This window comes from Strix aluco, chromosome 8 (assembly GCF_031877795.1).
Source record: "Strix aluco isolate bStrAlu1 chromosome 8, bStrAlu1.hap1, whole genome shotgun sequence".
Taxonomy (NCBI): Eukaryota; Metazoa; Chordata; class Aves; order Strigiformes; family Strigidae; genus Strix; species Strix aluco.
The window spans coordinates 10,369,657-10,394,034 of NC_133938.1; the positions used below are offsets into that span (position 1 = coordinate 10,369,657).

General features: G+C 47.2%; 1 protein-coding gene across 1 annotated transcript; it reads left to right on the forward strand.

Moving 5' to 3' along the window:
- The first annotated feature begins 242 nt into the window (after window positions 1-242).
- Window positions 243-21,633, forward strand: TMEM275 (transmembrane protein 275). The gene is made up of 3 exons (XM_074833213.1): window positions 243-271; window positions 17,673-17,788; window positions 20,648-21,633. The coding sequence occupies exon 3, from the start codon at window positions 20,739-20,741 to the stop codon at window positions 21,285-21,287; it is 549 nt and encodes a 182-aa protein (XP_074689314.1). The 5' UTR covers window positions 243-271; window positions 17,673-17,788; window positions 20,648-20,738; the 3' UTR covers window positions 21,288-21,633.
- Window positions 21,634-24,378: the final 2,745 nt, after the last annotated feature.

The window sequence follows — 24,378 nt, forward strand, 5'->3', positions numbered from 1 at the left end:
AAACCTGAAATAAAATCTCACTTTAGTAAAATGTCATTTGTAAAATTAGTGAAATCTGGTGCAGGAAGGAAGATGCGTGTGCAGGTCAGCAATACTCATGTCTACCTGTTGTCTTCAGTGCCTGACCTTTATATTGGTGTTGTGTCTTTGTCTCACTAGATTAAGAAAGCCTGTCCAGCTGCATCCCAGCTTGTGTCTTAAGGAGGAAGAGTGAAAATCATATATTTTGGGACTGGAGAAGGCTTTGAGAAGACTTTCCTGCTGCTCCTAGGTGAGGTTGATACATTAATAGGATCGGTACATGTATTTTTAGACAGTATTAGATGCAATAACTGTTATGCATCTTTATAAGCTTCAGTTTAAGATAGATCCATGCTCATTTGGTATATGGTTTACTACAGAGAGAGAAAATGAGGGCAAAGGTTTTATCAAAATGATATGGGTGAGGGAGAATGCTTCGAAAAAGAGCAGGTTTGGTCCTTGGCCCTACTAAAGCCTTGCGGTGTGATCCAACACATGCTGCTTCATCTCAACGTGTGAAAAAGGGCCAGAAGTATTTCCTTTGTGGCACATCCCAGTTGCCTGTCAGCGTCTTTTGTATGGGCTTGATCCTGTCCTGAAGAGCGGATGCAGCTGCACTGACCACAGTGGTCATGGCCACCCCAGTGGTCTTGCAAGATCTGAATGGGGGAAGCGGATGCTAGCCTTGCTCATCAGAAGCAAGGGAGCTGCTAGCAAGATATTTTTGTTACCCTACATGTTATCCCTCACTGCTGCAGCCCCTTGCTTCGCCTCCTACAGCAGCACTGTTTCAGCAGTGTCTAAAAGACTATCGGTGCAGCCACACTTCCTATCTCTCTGCTCAATCTTCCCCATTTCGAATGACATTCAGCTTTCTGTTTGTTTTGCTGCCATTTGGTGGTCCAAAGATTTGAGTTTTTCTGTCTTTCAGCCTGATACTTTTCAGAGAAAATGTAATCTAATGCTTACAGCAGGCTTTCTCAGGCACAATGTGATGTGCTTCCCAGTACAAGCTGTCTCTGTTGGCTCTAAACTGCAATAACAACTATCTTTAATCATCTTTCTTCTTCAGCTTGTAATAGGCAGCTTAACTACAGAAGATGAACTTGACAATTTTCCTAGCCCACATCTGGTATGATCCCAGGCTGGTTTCTATTTCCTACCCCTTTGTAATAATTAGTTGGTGGTGAAACCTGAGTGGAAGTTGTCTGGCCTCAGAGAGCTGATGTTCACTTCCTCTGACAGATGAAAACAGGAGGAGAGTGGGTGAAAAACACTGGGTCACACTGCTCTCACAAGACTTATAGAGAGAAACAGCAGCTCATCTTCATCCTGAAATAATTGCTTGCAAAGTCAGAGCTTTCCGGGTGGGATGTGTCAGCTGCAATCTTGGGAAGAGTTCCTGCCGTCTGAATATGTGACCAAACAGTCCAGCACAGCAGGTGATGAATATCCATTTTCATCTTCTTCTGCTTTCTAGTGCCAGATCTTCACCAAAAACAGTCACAAAGTCTTTCTCACCCTAATGGCACGTTTCCCCAGGGAGCCTTGCTCTGCTCTTGCAGCCCCATCGCCTCAGGATGGTGGTGACTACACGTGAAGCAGAGAAGGAGACCTGTGCCGGGTTAAAGGTGGCTGTAGGTGGGGAAGAAAGGAGGAAATCATGCTAGGACAGAAGGGTGAGAGCACTCAGGTCTGGCAGGATGGGGTGGTATGCTGTTCTAGGGTGAATGGTGGTCTTGTTTAATGCTAGAACTGTCTTCCCCCATCCCACACACCTACAATCAAAGCGGGTGCTCTGGACAGAGCTGATGGAAACTGCTGGCCACAAAATTGTATTGCGTCTTTGAAAATCAGGGAGATTGCAGCATTTCTCACACATCTGCAGGGTGCCAGGCTCTGGGGATTGCACCTCGCAGTACCTGGGCTATGGGAATATTACAGGAACCTGGTTTAGGTAAAGGACTTGCAGATGCACCACATGTTGCTCTTACTCCCCTATTTTCTGTGGGTTCACCTGTGGGTGAGCTGAACAGTGTGTTGTTTGACAGAAATTGTTTCTGATGTACTGGAATCAATATTTGTCCTTGGCTGGACCTAGAAGACCTGTGTAAGTGCCTCATGCAATGGGACCAGGGACATTAACCCATTGGGGGGTTGGAGCCTGCAGTGCTTCCCTCCAAAAAGCATCAAAAATCGCTAGAAAGAATGTTTTGAGAAGTGTCTAAGATACAGTTTGCCTGGCAGTGGTGCTGCCTACCCAAGGGAATTTTACAGAAAGCAAAAGATGACAGGGGAAAGTGGGAGCCTGGAGTGATTTTTTTCAAACTGGCCTGAAGTCAATCTGTGCAAATGAAACCCCCTCAGGCACCAGGTGTCTAACTTGTAATGTTTGCTGGGTATTCAGGGGCACTTGGCAGGACAAATAAAGCTTTAGCACGTGTCAAAAGACAATACCTTATCCTGGATTCCTTTTCCAAATTAACTGAGGGCTGTTCTGGTCTAAGTCATGCCACTTTCCTCCCATCACAGAATATCTAAGCAGCTAAATAGCTTTTGTTATTTATGTTTGGGGATTATAGCTGTCCTTGAGTGTCTAAAACAGGCTGGCTTTGGCTTAGAATCATGTTTTTATGTGAGCTAGATGCTTTCAGGCCTGGTAGCAGCTCAGGGATATTGGTGGGTTTTGCACTGATTCTGATTTCTTTTAGTAGAGGCAGGAGGCTTTGGGGATTGGTGGCTCTGGCCAGCACACTGCCGTGGGCCCCAGGCTCTGTAGGATCTTTGCAGCCATCTCAAGGCTGCATCCCAAGGTCTCTGCTGCAAAGCTGGGAGCTCAGCCCTGCTTAATTCATGTGTCACCAGGCTGTGGGACCTGGTCGGTCTAGGAGGAAAGAAGGCATCCAATCTCTGCAAGAAAATCAGCTTAGATTCATGGAACTTGAGGCGTTTTGGGTGACACCTTGTATGGTTTTCTTGGTGAAACAAGGGTTTCAAAGACTTCTGGTCAGCTGTGCCTAGTTCTGCTACTCACATCTCCACTCAAGGAACTGTGGTATCCAGTGTGGCACTGCAAATGCAGAGCAGAGAGGCAGCTTGCTGCCTTGAAAAACTGGGACTGTCTGATGTGGGTTAGTTTCTCTGGGTTCCTGAGAGGGTGCCCCATGTGATCTATGTCCCTGCATTGTTCCTTTGGTATATCATTCTTAGTCTGTGTAATGTTCTGATTGCATTGTGATTTTTTTAATGCTGCTGTTGCAAGGAGCTCAAAATGTTACAGGACAGAAGCAGGACACAATCTATGTTAAGTTTTCTCAGTGAAATAGCAGCCTTCCTGGCTGTATCCCCAGTCTTGATGTTGATATGTTTTTGTCTGCTCCAGGCTAAAAGCAGCACCTGCATAATACTCAGCACTAGATGATACCTACTGGGCAGTGTGTTTAACAAATTATAGGTTGAGCAAATTAAAAGCAAATGGAAAAGGAATGATAACTAGTGGAAGAGGTGGTTGTTGGCACTTTCTCTGAGAGATCCGTCTATTTAATTCTTGTCTGACTCTGTAAGAGGCTGCTATTTTTCTCCATCCTTTACATTGACTTCCTTCCCTTCCCTGCACCTTGCTGCAGAGTGATCTCAGCTGGATGCCTTGCGGGGCTGGATGCAGCCACGGTGTGGGCAGGTGCCTGTATGACCACTGCTCACTGCACAGGGAGGAGGAGGAGGCTTGGAGCATCACCTTTCCCACTCCTCATCTCCAGCACAGTAAATCTGACCCTGGCTGTTCAACGCTACAGACCAATATCTGTGGTGCTGCAGAAGCAGCACTCTGAAATGCCCGGGCAGATGCACGTGTCTATTGCTGGGTGCAACTGGCTAGGATCTGAATAGATCTTAATTATTTTTTGGCCATGTTTCCTTCAGAAGTGAGGTTTACATGGTGCTGTTCATGTGTGTATCTTTGTGCATCTCCCCACTCTGCTCTTGTTTCTCTATCTGTTCAGCTCTGCTCTGTGCTGAGCTGTGTCCTGTTCTTTCCTTCCTCCATCTTGCCTCCTGCTCTCTCAAGGACTAGGGGTACAGTTGGGAGGGCTAAAATCAAATGTCCATTTGGCTTCTGCTCTGGCAAATGAAACAGCCAGATAGGAACCTGAATCAATGGCCACACAGTCACTGCAGCATTGTGTGGGGCAATTTCCTCTGCCTTGGAGGGACCAACAGCCAATTTGGATGCTCTGATCCCTTACTGGCATAATGCTAAGTCCCACAGAGATTCCTGACACCCTAAAAGATATTTCTCTCCTCCCAGTTTTCCCCTCCTGCTGTTTTGGAGAGCAGGGAGAGCTTCCAGCTGGTCCCAGAGTAAGTCTTCTAGAACCTGAGCCTCAGTACTGACAGCATAAAACTTTGCAGCAAACCTATAAATTCCTGTGTAATGTTTCCTATGAATCCTCCTGGATTATACTGCCGGTTTTATTAATGCTTTCTAACAAACATGCCACTTGTGATATAACTAGCCAGTCAAACGCTATCTGGGGAAATCTTATTGCATTAAATTTTTTTATTTTTATTTCTCCTGCAGTCAAGTTTTCTACTACTCTGTCCCCACACAGACACTCTAGAGTATTAGAGTCAACTTTATGTTGTCTATAAAACTGGGTCATTGTCAACTCAGTCCCTCTGCTGCTATTTCTATTTCTCTGGTCATTCAGATGGCTGGAGACTCGGATCAAGGTGCAGAGGCAGGATAGTGAACAGATGAGCCAGGGAGACTGAGATGCTCAAAATATAATTAACCATGTTTTGCTGAAGGGGTGAGCAAGGTGCAGAGAGACTGTCACACCAAAGGTACCATGTGGGAGTTGGGACAGAGGTAGGAAGAAAAGGGCACATTTCCTCATTTCCTAAGTTACAACAACCTTTTCTCAGTGCCTGTCTGGTGCAGGAATCCCTGTCCTGTGTCATGGGTGGTGTGGTAATCACCAGGAGCTGAGAAAAATCTCCAGGTCAGGAAAAAACAACCAAAACCTTGTTGCATGATAAACACAGGAAGGCTTGCGTTTTCAAACTATCTGTTATCCTCTGGGCTGCTCCAGGAGCCTCTTGCGTGTTTGCCTGCGGGGAACTGTGGACCTTGAGGCACTGGTCCTTCGCTCCCGCTCCCTGTTGAAAGAGGGCTAAGGCTGTACAGGAGCAGCTACGGAGGAACCACAGAGGTAAGCTAGATGAGAAAAGCATCTTTCTGTGTACTGCACTTGTGCATCCCCAGACCTGGTGGAAGATCCCTGGAAGGAGCAAATGAGTAAACTGGACTCAAAATGCCAGAAAACAGCACTCTGGCTGAGCCAAGGGGTGAACTGTTTCCTTAGTGGCGAGGGTGTTGCTGTGCTATGGGGATAAATAGTTACACCTGAAATAATACTCATAGATTTCCAGGCATTGATCCAGTGCAGCTTGCAGGTCTCAGGGAAATATGCTTGAATGGTTAAAAGGTATAAATTACTTTAAATTAATCATTGATTTAATCTGTCTCCAGGAGCTGGGATCACCATGTTATTGAATCAGAAATAAGCTGCAGTTGCACACAGAACTGTATGAGAAATGCACATACTCAGTACTTCAGCTTCTTGCTCTTTCTGTGAAGCATATACCATTTCCCACTGAGATGAGTAGGTGTTGTACAGGCCCCAGCAGCGAGCAGAAAATCTCATAGGGAAGTACAAGTGCAGTTTCAATCCACCCAGCATCAAATTGCACCCATTCGAACATGCAGAGGAGCCAACAGAAGATTTCTCCTGGGTGAGATGGAGATGAGAGGAGTGTTTGCCTCCAATTTTATAAAATGGGGTTAAATGTGACAAACACTCAGCTGAGCCTGTGATCCTGCTGTGCCTGGGGACACAGTGAGCAGTGTGTGGCATAGATAAGGGATCAGCTTCTTTGTGAGTGAGCTGGTGGTAAAAGCCTGGAGACAGAGAAGATGTGGTGCCCTCCGTAGAGTGGAGCTTGTAAGGAGGATAGAGGCCCCGGAGAAGATGGACACCAGCCGATGAGCTGCTTCCCTGCCAAAGCAGTTCTGGCTTCTCTTGTAGGCAGCCTGACAGCTGGGATAGCAGAGGGGGAAGGCTGGGGGCACTTACAAGAAGTACCCCCAATAATTTCATTGTAGGAAAGATGACAGCAAGGTGATGGCTCCAGAACTTGTTAAGGGAGCAGCAAGGAGTGATAAGAGGCATGCTTAATTATTTAGAGACCATCAGACATGGCAAGTTATTGAGTCACTGCACTTAATGAGTTAGCAGGGCTCCTTTCAGTGGTGTGAATGCTTCAGGCCCATCTTGGGTGCAAAGGAAAACACATTAGCTGAAAGCTCTCCCCGAGGTACTTAATGAGGTGCCCCTTGTTAGCTGAATCTCTAGAGCTGGCTGTGTGTATGCTCCCAACCTTCTCTGGTCACACAGTAAAATTACTGTGTGGTGCTGCTAACACAGTAATTGGAAGGGGATGGGAATGTGAATAGTCAGTGACTGCAGCTGAGCTGGTGGCTGATAAAGGGTTATTCCATGGGCTCTTCACTTGTGAACATCTTTCCCAGATGTTGAGAAGAGCTGAGAAAACCAAAGCCTTCACGGAATCCAGCAACAGTCATTAAGAAGTGGGTTTCTTCAGTGGAGTTAAGCTCTGCACTGGCTGGGCAGGGACTGCATGGCCGGGGACTGTAATTAGCAGCAGGTCAGAATTGCAAATGAACCCTAAGCAGAAGCTCTGATCCCAATCTCTTTCTCTGAGGAGATGGGAAAAGCTCAGTCCTTTTCTGACCAGAATGCCTCCACATCCCTTGGTAACTGCCTGTCCTTTTTTAGAGAAATTAATGATCAATTAAAGAGTACATGTGAAAAATGAGGGGGAACCTTGTGTTCAGAGGAGACCATTTTACTCCTTTCAAACAGTTACAGAAACACTCATCCAAGGTCTTTCCAGTTGTTGGGTTTATTTTTCTTTCTCTTCCTTAATCATGCTTGCAGCATCTCAGGCTTTTCAGAAAATAGCTGATGAGTTCATCCTATATCTGAACACATTGCAGTATTTTTGGGACAATCTCTTGCTTGCTGGGCATGAGAAAATGGTTGCAAATCAGCCCTGGCTTCGTTAGGTCCTGCAGATCTTTCCCCAGCAGTTTTCTATAACACTAACCACCTCCCCTGGCCAAATCTTTCTCTCCTGGCCTCTGTTTCTTACCCTCAGCCTGAGCTGCTGCTTTGTTTATTGCACAGTTTGATCTTCGGGACATTGGATACACAGGCTATTTTTTTCCTATTTGCTTAAAATAGTGGTGAATAATTTTAGGCACTGCTTCTATTGCCTAAGGAATAGGCAAACAATGACTCCTCACACAGGCAGGTTAAGTGTCCTTACTCTCTTTTTACAGATGATTTAGTGAGAAAACCAGTGAAACCTTTATCTTCTGCAGACCTTAGAGAGACTGAGTGCTCAGCTGATGACTGCTGGTCCCCTGGGCAGCCGGGTGGGATGCTCACAACATCTTTGCAGTTGTGCTCTGTCTCTGGGTGATGTACAAACCCTGGAAATCCTCTTCTCAGTTGCCTCCCAGACTGGAGGAGACAGGTCTGGACCATGGTCTTGGGATGGGCCTCACCTTGGCATAGTCTCCGTGCCTCAGTTTCCCACTCAGCCGAATGTGTGTATTACCATTCCCCTGTCCTCTTCGAGACAGAAATCCCTTACACCCATGCATTTATGTAGAGCTTGGCACTTTTGGTCCCTGTTCTCTGTGGAAGGCATGAAATGTGAGTCTTACAAAAAGGATATTGAAAGGTGATGAGGGAAGAGGTTTCTGGCTTTGACTACATCTGTGGTACTGGAAAAGTGCTCCTATAAACCAACATCAGCTTCTAATGACAATTTATGATTTCTCAGCTCTGCAAGTCTTGCTAAAGAGGATGTGAGATTTAATCAGAATTTCACATTATCCTGGTAGTGATGATAGCTGAGAGCCCTGTGCTTAATTTTTACCTGATCTTAGTCTGATGGGTCGAAGAGTTAACAGGGTCTTACTGATGGTTGAGGTCGCTTTTCCCTGTACCTGCACTGCCTGTATGTGGGATGGGGAAAGGGAAATAGTTCAATTTCAGTGGCTTCTGAAAACCTGACTACAGAAAGGTGCCTCTCTGTAGCTCCTGTCCTACCCCATCAGTTGTCCACTCAGCTGTAGTAGCTGAATAATGGTTTCTCTTATCTGCTGACACAGTTACAGGCTGGTGTTGCTTGTCTGGATTCTACTGCTCTGAACTCACCTACATCAACAGTTGCTGGCATGTCCCTGAAAGGGTGTGTGCTGCAGAAGAGAGGTGCGTTTCATAATTCACTGCTTTATGGATCACATCGGTCTGTGAATGACACGGTGAAGTAGGAGCCTCTGTTGTGTGACAGTTGCTTAAAAGAAAAGATTCTGTTGTCTTGGGGGCAAACACTTGTGACTGCTCTTGGCAGGAGGTGAAACTTGTTTGACTTGGGACTCTTCTCTCTCTTCAATTACTGTAAATAAAACTCTGCAAAGGTTATATGACCACACTACTGCTTTCTGCTGAGGGTCTTGTTCTACAGCCTGCTGAATTAATCATGTATGAGCTGCCATAGTTTTCATGGCACATAATTATCATGGGATTCTTTTCCTCCTCTGCATCCTGCTCTTGAAGGCAAAAAGATGTCTACCACATGCAGCTGATCTCAAACCTGTGAGAAGCAGTCACTGCCTACAGAGCAGTGAGTAGTTATGGGGTCTGGTGTGGGGTGTGTGCGTGTCTGTCTGTTACAGACAAATGCAGCACTTCTGGTCTATGGTGTCCGAGAGCTGAATTCATCCTGACAGCAGGTTCTTTGAGGGAGAGGGGACCTTGTTCACTGTGTGTGGTGATGACACTGGGAGGGTAGTGTAAGAACTGAGAGGCAGAAAGATTAAGTGTTTTATGAGAGGGGCTTTGTGGCAGAGCTAATGAGTTGGAGTCAAGTGTTTTAAACAGATGCTTCCCCAGGCTCTGTGTAAAATAAAACTTGTGCAGGCACAATGATGCTAGGCAATGTTTGACGTTGTGACCTTATTATCACTTCATTTAAGGATGTGATTAATGATCTGTGCTTGCCATGTTATAACTTGATATCCCATATGGAGGCCACAGACATCTGCTCTCTACCAGAGGTTAAATATTCACAAGGCAACATCCTACAGACCTTGTTCACAACTCACTGAAGTCACTGCAACAACTTTCATGAAGTTATGTGGCATCTGGCTAAACCACAGAAGGATCCAAACAGTCTGGTTTTTAATGCACCCTGCAGTTGAGGAGATAGGGTACCCACTGAATAGCTTTCCAAAAGCTTCACATAAGGACAAATAAGGACTCCTAATTCAGATCTTTAATTTTCACTTAAGTTTTGCTTATTTTGCTGCTCTGAAGAGTTAAGGACTCACCTTGTGAAGTGTTCTACTATTGTACTGCAGATTGAGCCATGAGGGGCCAAAGAGTTTTTACAAATACTTGCAGGACATCACACCTGTGTCCAAGGTGTTAGATATTTTGAAGTATGTGAACTACATCACCCTGACATTGCTTTTCATCACAGTCCGTATTTCCAGGTCTTAATCATCCCTGTAGACTGTATGTTGCCGTGTAAAGCCTCAGTCCTTGGATGAAGACTGTTGGGTGAGAAACAAGAACATCAGTGCCCTAAGCAGTGACAGAGTGATCAAGGACATGTCTCCTCTTCAGACAGAAACACCATCTGTTGATAATGTTGAGTCTGACATTCCTCAAAGCTAGATTTTCCAGGAATCCAAACTGGCTAGAGTAATGTGATTTATGCTGATGGTAATAATTATCCCTTGCGGTCTGGCATGCTGCAAGCTGACCATCAGGTGGATATAACAGACACAAATTAAGTCTCTTCTTGCTGACTTACAAACCAACATCAGATCCATTCCAAAGGGGTTTTGGTTTTCATGTCCAGGGACAGGTTGAATGGGAGCACCATTGAAAATGGTGAAATTATCAAGATGTGGAAAGCTATAATCTATCGTTTTACCCACAGTAACTAGCTCTACCTGCCTCCACTGGGAAATAGATTTTGATGGTCTAAATCACCATGTGGGTGCTTTTCCCCCTAAGGATGAGTGAAATGAACATATTTGCACCTTAGGCACCTCAGAACATGCTTGCAGTCAGCCTCTGATATTGCCTGTGGCTCAACTGGGCAACAGTACCTTGCTCAAGGGGATACTTGAGTGGCTGGATGGGCAGGAAGACACTGTGGGCAGGAAAACAGATCACTTGGTGGATTTGGTTCCTGAGGCTGAACTGATGCGGTAGGTTGCCTGGTGTCAGAAGGTGGCACAGATGGCTGTCCTCTTTTTTGTGCTTTGGGCTCAGCCACCGGAATTGGGTTCAGAGAAGACATGACATTTAGTTATTGTTTCCTTTCAGATTCCATCATTTCTGGCTTTCTTCATGATCAAAAGCCCAGTTCACTGCTGGTTTGTGATGCCACCTAAATCCCATCCTCAGAAACATCCTTAAATTCACCTAAGATATACTCACAACAGAAGAGCATATATATTCTTGGAAGGGCAGTTCCTTGTTCATGTGATGTTTCACGTATGGGGCTTCTGTTCCCACACACATCACTGGTTCTTGTGGTGTTACTTCTGCTTTCTCTGGTGAAGGTATTGACCCTAGAAAGTACATACTTACCTTAAGGCTTATGAGTAGTCCCACTGAAGTCAATAGGCCAATACCTAGAAAAAGCTCATATTTAAGTGCTCTGATGGATCAGGACCTCGCTATTACGACTCCTACCCCATCAAGGCTGTTAATTATCTTGGCAGCTCAAATGCAAATCAGATGTATTTGTATATTCTTCCTGGAGAAGAAGGGGAAGACAAGAAAAAATGTGTAACATACAGGGTGTGAAGTATAATATATAATGCACACACCAATTTTGGTTTACGAGGACCCAACAGCCCTTTAACTAAAATCTCTACCAGCACTTCTTTTAAAGAAAAAGATGTAACACTGAGGTTTCTGATGAACTGCATTTGAAATCATGAGGTAGAGTTGCTGATGGGCACACTATGTGTTTTTGTCTCTTCCAGATCAACTATCCTCTGGTCTGATCTGGCTGACAGAGAATTCCATGATGTGACAGAGGAGAATGAACTGGGTGTTTGCCTCCTGGGTGAATAAAGCCACATAGTTTCATGACTGCTCTTCCAGTGGAGGTGCTTGCTAATTAGTTTGCCAGTGGGAACCTTTAAGAATTAAACACAGGAGACATAATCCTCCTTGCAAGGTAATTAAAAATATTTGCCCCTTGCTGATAACTGACCTGCTGATTTCCTCCTGTTTGAGAAAGCTTCATAAAAAATTACTGTACTGTTTGTGTAACAGGACAGTCGCTTGCACAAGTGTTCCCTGCCTGCTAACTTTGTTCAGCTCAGTATTTTCAGAGGTTGTCATAGGAAGGAAGAAACTTGTTTGAACATCTGGAAGCCTTTTTTTGTGTGTGTGTGTGAAGGGGGAAAAATGACCTCTAGATTATTTTAAAAAGCCAAACAAACCACTAAGGTACTATGGAAGTAGATCATCTGATCAGAGGGTAGAGACAAAGCTTTATTGATGCTGGAAGTCGGGCTGATGGTACCCACTGACTGCCTAGCTGAGATCCCTGTTCTGTCCAGGGCCCAAATCCCAAGCAGTGTGGCACGAAGACAACTCCTGGTATCTTTTTCAGTCTATCTCCCAGCTGTGTCCTGTTCTGTTCAGCTTCCTCAAAACTGTGCGTGGCAGTCTTGGCAGAAGTGGATCATGCAGGAGGCTATGGGACCAGATAAAAAAAATCTACCTTATCTATTATTCTGCCTCAACAGCTGTCAATAGCAGAGGCTTAGATTATGAGGACCATGGCAAAGCTAGAGCAAGCTTTCCCCCTCAGGCCATTCCCAGTGATCAGAAATGGAGGGACATTGTGAGCCAGAAGCTGCAGGTGGTCTGTTGTGTTTGACTGGTCCAGTTGTGTCTGTGTTCTGGGTCTGAACACATTAATACTGTTGTTCTCTGTGGCAGCGTCCTGTGATTTTAATTACACACTGTACAAGGAGGTGTCTCCTTCGTGGGTTTAAATCTCCTGCACATTAATTTCACAGCTGCTTCTAGGAATGACAAATATTAATTTCTTTTTTACCTCCTTGTTTCTGTACTTGATGTTATAGACAGGTAAACATTGCTGCAGAAATTGGCCTTGCCCTCTCCTGAATTGCCAGAGACAGCACAGAGCACAGACCCATGAGACAGAGCCAGATCCTGCTCTGGTACAAACTTTCAGACAGACGTGGTGGCATTTAGGATTGGTTTGGAGCAACAGCAGATTCAGTCTGGCATTTCCTTCCCTGAAGAGGCAACTAAAATGTAACTACGCAGAGAGGTGCCAGTACTAGAGACCTCGTGGAAATCTGCAGGGGGACATTTCTGCAGTGACCTTTGTCTAATGATCTTAGTGGACCATAAACTTTCAAGCATTCTCTGCCTCCCACATGCTCCTTGCGTGATGGGTATGGTTCAGTGGGCAGCATCACGGGCTGCTGCTTTTTGTTGGTCCTGTTGTGCTGAGAAATTGGGCTGTTGGCATGCTGCTGTTCTTGTAAGCATGGATGCTGCTCATGCACTTTCACTCCAGTTTTAGTCCCAACTAAAATCCTTTGAAACCTCTGTGAAAGCATTGGATCATCCTTAACTTTCCTACCTTTTTTCAGTTATTCTTGCAGAGAGAAACGCCACAAAACCTGCATGATATCTAAGGGCTTCATATGTGGTAGTCACCAGCCTGACCTGCTTCAGATCAGGAGGTGGTGACACAGAAGCCCAGTCTTTGTGGGTGCAAGAGTGCTTGAGCTAGATTTCTTAGTAACATAAACCAGTCAGGAACTGACAATGGGGAAAGGCAGGCAGGCACTTTTACCTCTCATTCAGAAATTTCTGACTTAAGCCAATTTCTGAATTCAGCAGAAGCTGGGAACAAACAGCTTTTCCCAGAGGAATATCATTTCTAGTCAGCTGAGGGTTGGGATCTTGCCTTTAAAGAAGGCAGGGCTTCCTAGTTCCTGGCAAGTTTGAAATTAGGAGCCATCAGTCTGGCAAAACCCCTTGGCAAATCATGAATGCTCATGAGCTATCAAAGCTCTGCAAGGCAATGAATCTGCTCTGATTTATACCAGTGGGAAATCTAGCCTTTAATTTTAGTTCTTGAATTAGCAGTTGTTTTAATCACATGAATGCAGTCTGCCAGGTTGTCAGGGCCACATATGCGAAACTCAGAATTATTGCTTCAGTGAAGCCCTAAATATGTAATGTTTCAGTAAAGACTTTTTATTGGGTTTATGGACCATTAAGCAGAAAGTGTGATGGAGAGTCATGCAACAGCCAACCTGAAGCAGGCACAACCTTCTTCATCACTGCCTTGTGCAATTAGGGAACAGCTCACAGGTCATTTGGCATTAATTGGCCCCCTCTGGAGCTTGAGCGCTTTATGAATGCTATTATACAACATGGTAGCAGGGGGCTCGAATCAATGGCCCTGGTGGTCTCTTTCCCTCTGACAGCCACTGTTCCTAAATAAACATGACTTATAGGGCTGTTTCCACTGAGGTCTATGGAGCCACACCAAGAATGAGTGTTCAGCCACTCCGGTTTCTACCCAGCAACAGTCAGTAAACACTAAACAACCAATTCTTCCACATGTGGAACTGTCTTTCTCAGACATGTCACATGGAGATTTTCTCCAGAAAATCTTCCTTTGTGCACTTTCCCATCACTTTTCTGGTAGGAATGAGTACACTGAGCCATTTTGAACCTCATGTTACAGGGCCAGAGAATCCCCAGCGGAGATGCTGCATCTCTGGAAAGGTCTGAAATGAGATTTCCCAGTTATTTCTTTCTAGAAGCCCAGGCAGACAACATATCTGATCAGCACTGCTTTCCTGATACCCTCCTGCCCTCTTGCTCAAGTCATGCAGTGTGCTGTTAGCATTACCCAAGCTAGGGAGAAAACAGTGGTCTTCCTCAGCAGGGGCTGAACCCCTTTCCTCAAAGCTTGTTTTTTCCTGAATTTCTAGGATGACCTGTAAGGTGAAATGCAATATGATGCAGTAGAGGATGCCGCTGTATTAAGAATACTGAGGCTGGAGTAGTGTCTGGAGAATAGAGAGAAGTAAGTGTTCATTCCTCTCCAGCGATTTCTCTTTGACCTTTGTTTTTCACCATTTCTATGTTACCTTTCTCCGCATCTCTCTCTAGAGATCATGAAAGCAATCAAAAAAGAGGGGAGCATGATTCATGTTCAGTCAGCTCCAGCCTGATTTGTATAGGATTCTTCTGCAATAAGCTGGAGAAGAGCCTCTGTTCAGTTGTCACTGGCAGCATCCAAGCTGGTTACAGCAGTGTGGGCATGGAGAGCAGATGAGGGCATGCAAGTGTCAGCACCGCTTTGGCTGCGGGAGAATTACCTATACTCCATCCAGTGCATAACTTGCAGTTTGCCTTTTTTCCTGTGGTCACCAACTCTGCAAGCAGTCAGCGATCAGCTTCTTAATATGGGAGCTAAGATCTTGGCTATGCTTGCAACAGGGTGTAGCATCAGGCATATTTTTAGAGCAAGTACCTTTAAGCGTACCTGAGATCTGATTGCCACTTTAAAACATTAGTTTTGCATCCGAGGACGGTTTTTGTGGATTTGCCAGCTCCCACACCCTGAACGTTTCCACCTCTGGAGGGTCCTGTCTCAGGACCCCTCACTGCCGACCGCCCAGCGAGGACTCACTCCTGCATCCCTCCAGGATCCAAAGGCACGCGGACACCAGTTGTATTTTTTTATTATTATTTTATTCGTAACGTGCATTTTAAACCTTTTGCGTTTAAGAGATCCCTGCCTCTCTGCAGCAAGCGGAGAGCCTGCATCTCACCCCTTGGCATTTGCCGGTGTTTCCCCCCTCCTCTCTCCGTGCGGCGGCCGCTTTGTTCTCCGGCCCGAGAGGGCTGGGGCTGCCCCTCGGCGGAGACGCGCTCCGGGGCTTTTCCTCTCCCCGGGGGGAAAAAGGGGCTGTTCTGCTCCAGGCACCTCTGTCAGCTGAAGGGGGCGGGAGCTGCAGCCTTGGAGTAGAAAAGGAAGAAGGAAAAGAAGGCGCGGGGAGAGGGTGAGATCCTGCCGGACAGCGGGGGAGGCGGCGGGGCCGAGCCTTGCTGAGGGGGAGGAGGAGGAGGAGGAGGCAGGAGAGGATGCGGCGGGGCAGCGATGCTGCGTCTGAACCCCCCTCTGCCTGAGGAGAAGGACATCACCCTCCGAGGGGAAGGAGGAAAGTGGGGAGAAGGCGGCCAACCTGGCAGAGCCCGCTCAGCTCTCCCGGCGACTGCCCGGGGCTCGCCTGGCACCCGAGTAAAGTTTTCCCGAGCTCGGTGAAGAGAGGGGAGGAGGCATGTGAGATCCTTCTCCTAGCGCACAGCTGGGCTGCTAGCCCCGGCCCTGCTGGGACTAGCCATGGCTTTGGCATCCCCGACGGAAGGGTGAAGGGGAGACCCGGGGCACCCGCTCTCTCCATCGCCTTCCCCGGCCCCTAGCCCCAGCCCAGGTAAGTGTCTTCCCCTGCCAGCCACCGAGGCTCTCTGGCCCTGCCGGAGAGTTTCCCAGCACTTTGCCCAGGGAAAAAGTCTTACTCTTCTCCTGATAGCTACAGGGTGCGTGCAGAGTGTGTTTGTGAGCCTGTGTGCGGGGGGTGGTTATAGCTGTCTGACTGCAGTTTTTGTTTGCTGATCAGTGTCATTGTCTCGCTGTGCCATCACACCCCTAGAAAGGAGACTCAACTGGGGTCTGTCAAATATTTTGGCTGTGCTGCTGCGGTGAGACAGAGTGGAAGGATGACAGCTTGATCCCCCTCGCTACAATTAAGAGGGAAGCATGCTTAGCTGTGCATCTTGCTGGTGCTGCTGGTATGGCTTTAAATGGTGCTCCTAAAATGCTGGCTGAATATGTCAGTATGCCCTTCGAGCTCTAGGAACTATCAGAGCTATGAATGGAAGTCTCTCTTTGTCCCCCTGAGAATACAGGGAGGGATGGATATTCCCCTGGAAGGAATCACTATAGCCTCTGGGTTTCCATCACTCTAGCTTGAATATGCAGCTTTTTTGGTGTAGAAGTGCTTGGCAGTAATGCATTTCAAGCTGAAATGCTGTTTGGAGAGGAAACCTAGACTAACTGATAAGAAAAGAACCTGTTTCACACAGAGAGCCTGAAGGGAACTTTTTCCACTCCAGATAGAAAGGAAGTTGGTAATTTTGAACAGGATAATTTCCTGGAAAGTTGGTAATTTTTGAACCCGTTAACTTGGCTAAAGTGGAAGGTATAGGCTGCCAGATATCCTCAGGCAGGTCAGCAGTGGGAGCTGACACACATCAGTGAGTTCTTGTGACTGCAAAGGGGATGGAGAGGGATGCTTCTTCCCACAGCATCAGCCTGTGCTTTAGGAGATGGCAGGAGAACAAAGATACTTCTGTTGTACATGGCAATCAGAATGAAGATGGGACTTTTTGGTGTTGTAGGGTCTTTTCAGGTGGAAGATAGCATAAGGCATTCTCTGGATTTGGTTTGGTTTTTGCTTTATCCTCCACTGCCCTGCCGGCTTTCTCATCCCCATTTCATCTGGTTTTCCAACAGGAATCCCCCGTGTATGATCTCTGATGTTTTATATGGAGATCAAGACAAGAGTAAACAGTGGTTTACTTTCTAAATATTCCCAGTCCAAACATGCTGTTTTCTATGTACTGCTGGTTAGCCTGTGGTGCGTGTGCATGTCATGTCCTAGCCCTGTGATGGTGCTGTCTTCCAAGGTCCTCTGCCCCCAAGCTGATGGGAGAGGTCCCCATTCCAGGCAGGGTTCCTCTTAGATTCTTCAGTCGCTCCATTGCTTTCTGCTGGGAAAAGGTTTGTTACCCCAAGTAGGTGCTGCAAGCAAAGAGGATGGGAAAGAAGTTTTGTCTTGCACATAGCATGGCCAGAACTCTTATGGTGCAGCTATAGAAAGGGTGTCACAAGTCCCAGAACTGTTCACACAGTTTAAATGAGATCTGAACCCTGGCTCTACTTCTGACCACTCCAGCTAGCTCTGTCCCATGGTTCTGGGTATATCTCCATTTAGATAAAGTACATGAGGCAGATTTGGCTCCCTATGCTTTTCTTTGATGTTATCTCAGCAGGTCTGGTGGCTTGCTCCCTCAGTCACCCCCAGGTGCTTTTATTCCCCACCTAAGGGTGTGCAACACAAACCCTTGGATTCATGTTGTTACAGCTTCACTCTTCGGGCAGTGTCATGGCCCTTGTGTTAGACCTGGCCCTTTGAACAAGGAGGTCCAGGACCCTGGGTTTTTTCACACTGCCTTCTCTAGTCTCTGACCTTTTGTGCAGGCTGATACTAATATGTTCCCAGACACACAACCCAATGGGCCTCCTAGGACAGTGACTCCTGGCAAGCTACTCATCACTGCTTTAGCCACAGTGGTTTATTTACAAACTTCCTTTCTTCCCTCTTCACTTGCTAGGAGGCAGGTAGCTGCCGTTGCCTGACCAGTCCCTTGGCACAAGCTGGGAGCTGTCTGTCTGCCCGTCCTAGGGCGGCCCAAGGAGAAGCCCGTGCCTCCTTCTGTCAAGCTGCAGGGTAAGATGTCTCCATCCTTATGTGCCACATCCCTATTTCTGTACTGTAGATCTCATCCCCTCTCCTTCTGGGAAGCAGCCGTGAATGCCTGGGGAACTGATGGTGACAGTATGCACCCTGAGCCCAGCTGGACCATTGTCTCATGTCATTGATCCCTCCAGAGTGGATTTGTGGTTCTTTTACCTGTTGGGGTGAGCTGTCCTTGGATGGGCTGCCCCAATTTATCATTGTCAGTGGTGCCTGAATAAGCCCTTTTGTCCCCCTCCTCCCCTGTTACAGCCTGGGGAGGTTCAGTGAGGATTTTGCCCAAGCTAAACCCCCTACACTCACAGAGCTCTAGCGATGAACAAAAATTGCCAAGCAGAGAAAATGAGCTACCAGGAACTGTGCTGGATGATGACATTGCAGCCTTGAAAGCAGCCAGAAACCAGCATGGTCCCTTTGGAGTGACTACAGGTGACCGCTGACAGATGTGATGGGCAACAGGTTGAAGCTCCTTTTGGAAATCTCAGTGGGAGCATGGCCTCTGGTCTCTGCCTTGCCTAGGAGCAAAGGCAACTGCCTTCTTTGTGCATCCTGCTAGAGCCCAGCAGCTGTGATAATTTCCCGGCTCTCCCAGGAGGGGGAATTCTTGCAGGGTGGAAGCAGGTGAGTGCTGAGGAGTTGGGAGGGAGAAACAGGGTGGAGTGAATTTGTGATATGATTTAGCCATGAGGAGCCACGCAGTTCCCTGCTGAGCACTTTGCAGTGGGAACATGTAGGGCAAACTGAGGGGAAGAGCTACGCTGGGGTGTCTGCAGCCTCTGTGTGCCAAAGATTCAGACTGGCATCTGTAAGAGCTGGGCTGAGAACACTGTGTGTGTGTAGGTGTGTCTTTAACAAGAATCTGTCTTGCTGCTGGTCCAGGGCAGGTGAAGGAGGCAGAATCAGGGCTCCAGCTCACATCAGTGTGCCAGGGTTCCCAGGCAGAACAAAAGGACACTGCTGGAGAAACATACGTACGTGTTAGCCTGGCTAATGGAGAAAATGCCCTTTCTCCCTCTCACGCTCAGTTCTCCTGAAAAATCTTTGCCTGCAGAGAGACTCCTCCCCAGTCAGGCATCCCCAGATGAGGAAGGGTTTAATCCTTCCATGTGCCTGTCCCTGTCAGCTCCAGCTGATGTCTCACTGAATAAGAACTTCACTGAAAGTTCACTGCTGCACTTCATTCAGCTCTAAACAAAAGCCCAAGCTGAGGAAATGAGATAAGATGCCAGATAGAGCAGCAGAGCGCTTTGCCTCAGCTGGAGGTGTGGGAAAATTTTATAACCTAGGAAACATGTTGAAAATGCCCGGCTGATCCCACTGGTGTGTTTCAGGGTGATGGGTAATGGTTTGGGTTTTTTTTAATTTAATAGCTGCAGAGTGTTAATAGCACTACAGTGATTCTTGGCTCTTGCAGTAGAAACCTGTGCAGTATCAGTTTTTCATTGCCAACCCTTTTGAAAGTGATTTGACAGCAGAGGAGGAAAGAAGTTAGGGAGCCAGGCAGAGGAGTAGGAGAGAGCAGACCACTATTGTTTGCAATCAGGCTGGGAAGAGAAATGCTCTCCTCCCTGTAAAATCAAAGGCAACACCAGCAAACTGCTGGCAATTTGGCTTCTGGCAATTTGGCTTCTCAGCCAAAGTACAGCAAACACAAAGCCAACTCTTATCACATCCAATAATCTCCTCCAAGGAGAAACTGCTGTTGTCAGTCAGGGCTATGTGTTCCTGCCTTGGGTCCTAGGCAGACCCCCACACAGGCTCTTTTCCAGCTTCATTGTCTCAGTTTCCATGTGCCTCCACCCAGGAGCTGATGTTGCTTGTGCACGAACCTTGTACAAGTTTAGTTTTACAGTTGCTGAGGCAAATATGCTTCCCTGCCCTCTTCTACAGGATCTCCTGTGATCACACTGAACATGGTGTGATGCATGGTAGAAAGCATGATCCAGCAGGCGAAACACCCACATTTGCTCCATTTTATCATAGACTTCTGTGAGTGATGGCAAGTCATTCAGTATCTGGGGACAGAGTTTGTCTCACCTAGCATCTAACTGTTAACTGCTCAAGTCATCTCCAAGGTTCCCTCTGTAGTCAGCTCAGCCCCCCATTGTGGACATCTTTTTGGGATGTTCTGGATCATTTTCTGGGACCTTTTATTCTCCAGTGGCTAGAAAGGCAACCTGAATGACTAGTTTCGATTACTGGACAACTGAGACGTGAAGCAGAGTCCCACTTTCCGTTAATAAGAATGTACTGCACTCTCACTGCAGTGAGGGATGTTCAGAGCAGTACTGAGGTCTGTTGTTATTTTGGGCATGTGTTGTGTGGGTGATGACAAACACTGTGAGACCAGCTACTGCCCAATGGGCAGCAGGACATGTTGCCTGTCCTGAAAAAGCTGTATTTTAAGGGAAGGGTCGATGGAGTAGAGGGAGCATCAAGAGATGTATGCAGCAGATCTCAAACCCATGTGAGAAACATCTGAGTTCATGATGTGGGTCTGTCTGTCCAGCCATGCTGCTGCAATGCTGCACTGTGGCTCAGACTCTAGGCAGAGCCAAGCATAGGCTTTGGGCCATCTCATGCTCACATTCAGCTGGGTGACATCCATCTGGATGGCAAGGGGCGTGGAGGACACTGGGCTCAGTGCTCCAGCGTGAGGCTGACTGCATGTGACCATGGACAGGGAGACCCAGACTTGAGAGCAGGCTTGAATTTGAACTTAGTTGTTGGTGCCTGCAAACCTGGAGAAGATGCTGGTCACCATGAATGGTGGTGGAAAGGTGCCTTTGGTTCATTGCTCTAACAGCTGCATGCTTTTCTGTTCCTCTCCAGGGATTTCAAGGCAGCAGGAGACCAGAGCTAGCCTTCTCAACAGAGTGTACACCCTGTGAGGACTGAGGTGACCTCCAAGACTCATCTCAACATGCTCAGTGAAAAGAGCAGCGCCTCTTTGTCCCAGAAACCCATCCAGAAAAAGACACGACCTCAGGGCCTTCCTTCCCCTGCTCTCTGCTGCGCTTGTGGACTTTGCATCATGCTAGCAGGGATCAACATCACTTTAGTGGGAGCATTTGCCTTTGGGACCTTCCTCCCCGTGAACAACCCTCCCATCATCATCGGACCCATCTTGCTGGTGGTGGCCTTCACGTTCTTCGGTGCCTGCTGCATCTGCAGCCGGAGGCCCCCAGCTCATGGGGTCAGGAAATCCAAACCAGGTTCCAACATTGGGCTCATCAAACCTGGCAACACAGCCTTTGAAATTGAAACTAGTGAGCACACGGTGCAGGATACCACTGCTGTTCAGCTGAGCCCCACAAATTCCCCCATCTCCTCAAAAAAGTCCACACCGGTTCACGAGAATGCGAAGACTTGCAAGCTCTTCACCATGGAAGGGAACGGGCCGGTGGTCAAGTACACCACAGGAGGAGAGGCGATACAGCTCAACTTGCCCAGGGACCTGGCCACATCCTAAAGCCAGGCAGAGCTTTTGTTAGCAGCCAGCCACACACTGCAATGGCTGGGCTGGAAATCTGTGATGTACCATCGGTCAGAGGTGTGGGGAAGGTGCTTGTGAAAAGCCAGCAGAGACAGGTCTCTCTGAATCAATTTAAGGGAGGTGGATGCAACAGCAGAAAAATTCCAGATTTTTGCTGAAAGGAACATGTCCCATTACATGTCTTTAAAAAGAAAATTGATAATGATGTTGCTGTGAAAGGATGACTCTCAGTTTCTGGGAATACACCAGCTTTTTGGGGGAGCAGATAGGAAGAGGGGAATGAATTTATTCTAGCATAACATGGAAATGTGATGGCTGGAAGGAGGGGGTACACGGGGCTGACAAATGACAGGTCTTTCTTCTCAGAAGTGAAGCAATTCTTGAAGCAGGAATGCAGTAAATTACAGCTTGCTGCCACTCAGTCACAAGAAGATTTCAGCAGTTTTAGTGCCAGGCTTTTTGGCAGTAGGGACAAAGCTATGTGTTTGCTACTGAAAAAGCAGTGTGAAACAATCTCCCCTCTGTTGAAACTCCTCACCCCATCTTGCCTTCATTTGGGTGACTTTACCACCCATTCTAAGAGACAACAAATAACAAGGATCACAATTAGCACTGGTATTTTCCTCTTGTTTTAATCGGGTTGGGCCGCAGCTTAGTGCAGTTTGTATCTTGGAAGGTCAGCCAGGCTGACTCCTTGAGGACAAGCCCTTGGAGTAACCAGAGATTGGCAGGAGCCTGCAAATGAAATCTTTGGGCAATGATTAAGTACTGAAATCTTATGGGTTTCAGTATAGCTGTGCTGGAAGATGGTGACTGTATCTCCTTCCCTGAAGTGGCTGCAAGATCCATTACACAGAGTGGGCAATCAGGAGTGGATCTCCTTGCTGCAGAAAACTGGCTACTCAGTGTGCTCATGGGCTTGCAAAGCAATGGCATGATTTTGCAGAAGAGAATTTATGAAGAGCTGGTCAGTGCAAAGACACCACCTCTGCCTCGGAAAGACCCCAATCTGATGGATTATTGCTGCAAAGGCTTTGTGTTCTTCGCTGGGCAACCCTGGCTGGAAAGACGATGCTGTGCTAATATGCCTTTGCTCTGACTCATGTAGGGGCTGTTCACATGTTTTATGAGAAATGGGACCAGTGTGGGGAAGGACAGCTGTGCTAGGCAGGACCAGTATGTGGGGAGGCAGCAGCAGGAGAGTGGATTTTGAGTAGGAATGGCTGTATAGGTTCTCTGTTTATGGAAATCCTATATTTGAAATGGGGCTCTTGTGACTTTGAGTGACTAGGAAGTCATATGGACACAAGAGTCACAATACCAGATCATTCCAAAGGCCTGGCTAGCCCAGCATCCCATTTCTGACAAGGCCAAGAGCAAGGTCTGGAGAAGATCATAAAGACAGGGCAAAACCAGAATGTTGCTTGCCCAAAATGCTCTCCCAGCCTCCAATGCGCTATTGCTTAGGAGCTTCTTGAGCTGGGAGTGGTGCCAGCGTTTTGTACCCTGGAATGGATTTCTTCTTCATGAAATAATCCATTTGCACCTTGGATGTCTGTTGTCTTTCATCATTTGTGATCCTGCAGCAGGGAGTTGGACAGTTTAATGAGAGGCCATAAAGTTGTCTATCCTTGGCTTACTTTCATCCTGCACCCTACTAATTCCTTTTGATGCCCCAAGTTTCCCGGATTAGAAGGGCCAGCAAGCAGTCCATGCCCACACCACCACTCAGGTTTTCTGAGGCCTTTGTCATGTTTCCTTCAGTCATCTCTTTCTTATGGTACTTCACATCTCTTGTAGCCCAGCATCAGTGGTTTACTAGGCTGAGGATCACAGAGTCGTGAGGTGTTAGCCAGTGTAAATGCATGTATGGAGAAGCAGGAGGGCTGAAGGGGAAATGCTGGAGGAGAGGGAGAGGTTGTGACATGGCCAAGGCTCCTCTGGGCCATCAGTAGACCTTTACATGGCCAGGCTGTGAGAGCCATATGGCTGGTGTGCTGGGTTAAGTGATGGCATGTAGGGTTGTGGGGGAGCTGGAGAGAAGAGCCACAATGCTGTACAGTCAATGCATGAGGTGTCCTGGTGGTTCTGGGGAGCTGCTGTGCAGCTGATGTCCCTTTCATGAGTTTGGGTGGGATGAGGTTGAATTTCATGCCTTGATGAGAGGTAACTAAACATTCTGTCTTAGTGTGGGTCCTCCTTGAGTGCTCCAACAGTTTGCTGCCTTGAACAGCAGCTTCTACATCAAGGAATTAGTTCTGTGATTTTAGCAGGGCTAGTCTAGTGGCTAGGAGGGGCAGAAGGAGGGTTGGGAGAAGGATGTTTGTATGGGCCTGGGAAGATGTGGGTTGAAGTCTTTGGTACAGCCTCTAAATCCTGGGAAAATCATTTAATTGTGCTGCTGCTCAACTCCCTGCCTGTGCGAGAAGGAAAATACCTGCTCCCAACTCCACTTAAAGCTGCTTTAAAGATGAAAACATTGCCAAGCAGCAGGGTTAGTATTAGCACACCTGAGTCTGGAGGTTGCTTGAAGGTGGGTGAGTCTCTATGGTCTGATCTCTGCATGATCTCCTTTAGAGCTCATTTTCATGGGTGAGCTCTGCCTCCAGCACCAGCTGCCCTTTGGCACGCAGGAACTGCTGTACTGAACAAAAGGCTCCTGCGATTTTTGCCTGCCGGTGATTGCTGTAGCAATTAAATAGAATAGCTTGCTGGCTCACCAGCCTTTTGGAATAGCACACAACGGGCTGGAAGTCCTTTAGAGGCATTGCCCCCATGAATATGGTTACTGCAGCACTTTTCTTTGAGCACCTGGAGCCAAAAAAATATTAAAATCAAGTGGTAACCATACAACTCCTTCCTCTACTTGCTGAAGGCTTGAAAACCAAGTCTGGAATGTGCATACTAGAATCACCCTTTATAACAGCTGCAGCGTGAAATGCTACCAGTGATGGATAATACAATGGCAGATCCCATACAAATCAAAGGCAAAGACCCCTTGGACAGGAATGGGGGCAGAAGCAGGACTTTGAGGGCCAGCTAGGAGTTTACTGTGATTCACACTTGC

Coding starts and splice junctions, on each gene's coding strand:
- TMEM275 (XM_074833213.1), top strand. CDS start 20,739: ATGCTCAGTGAAAAGAGCAGCGCCTCTTTGTCCCAGAAACCCATCCAG.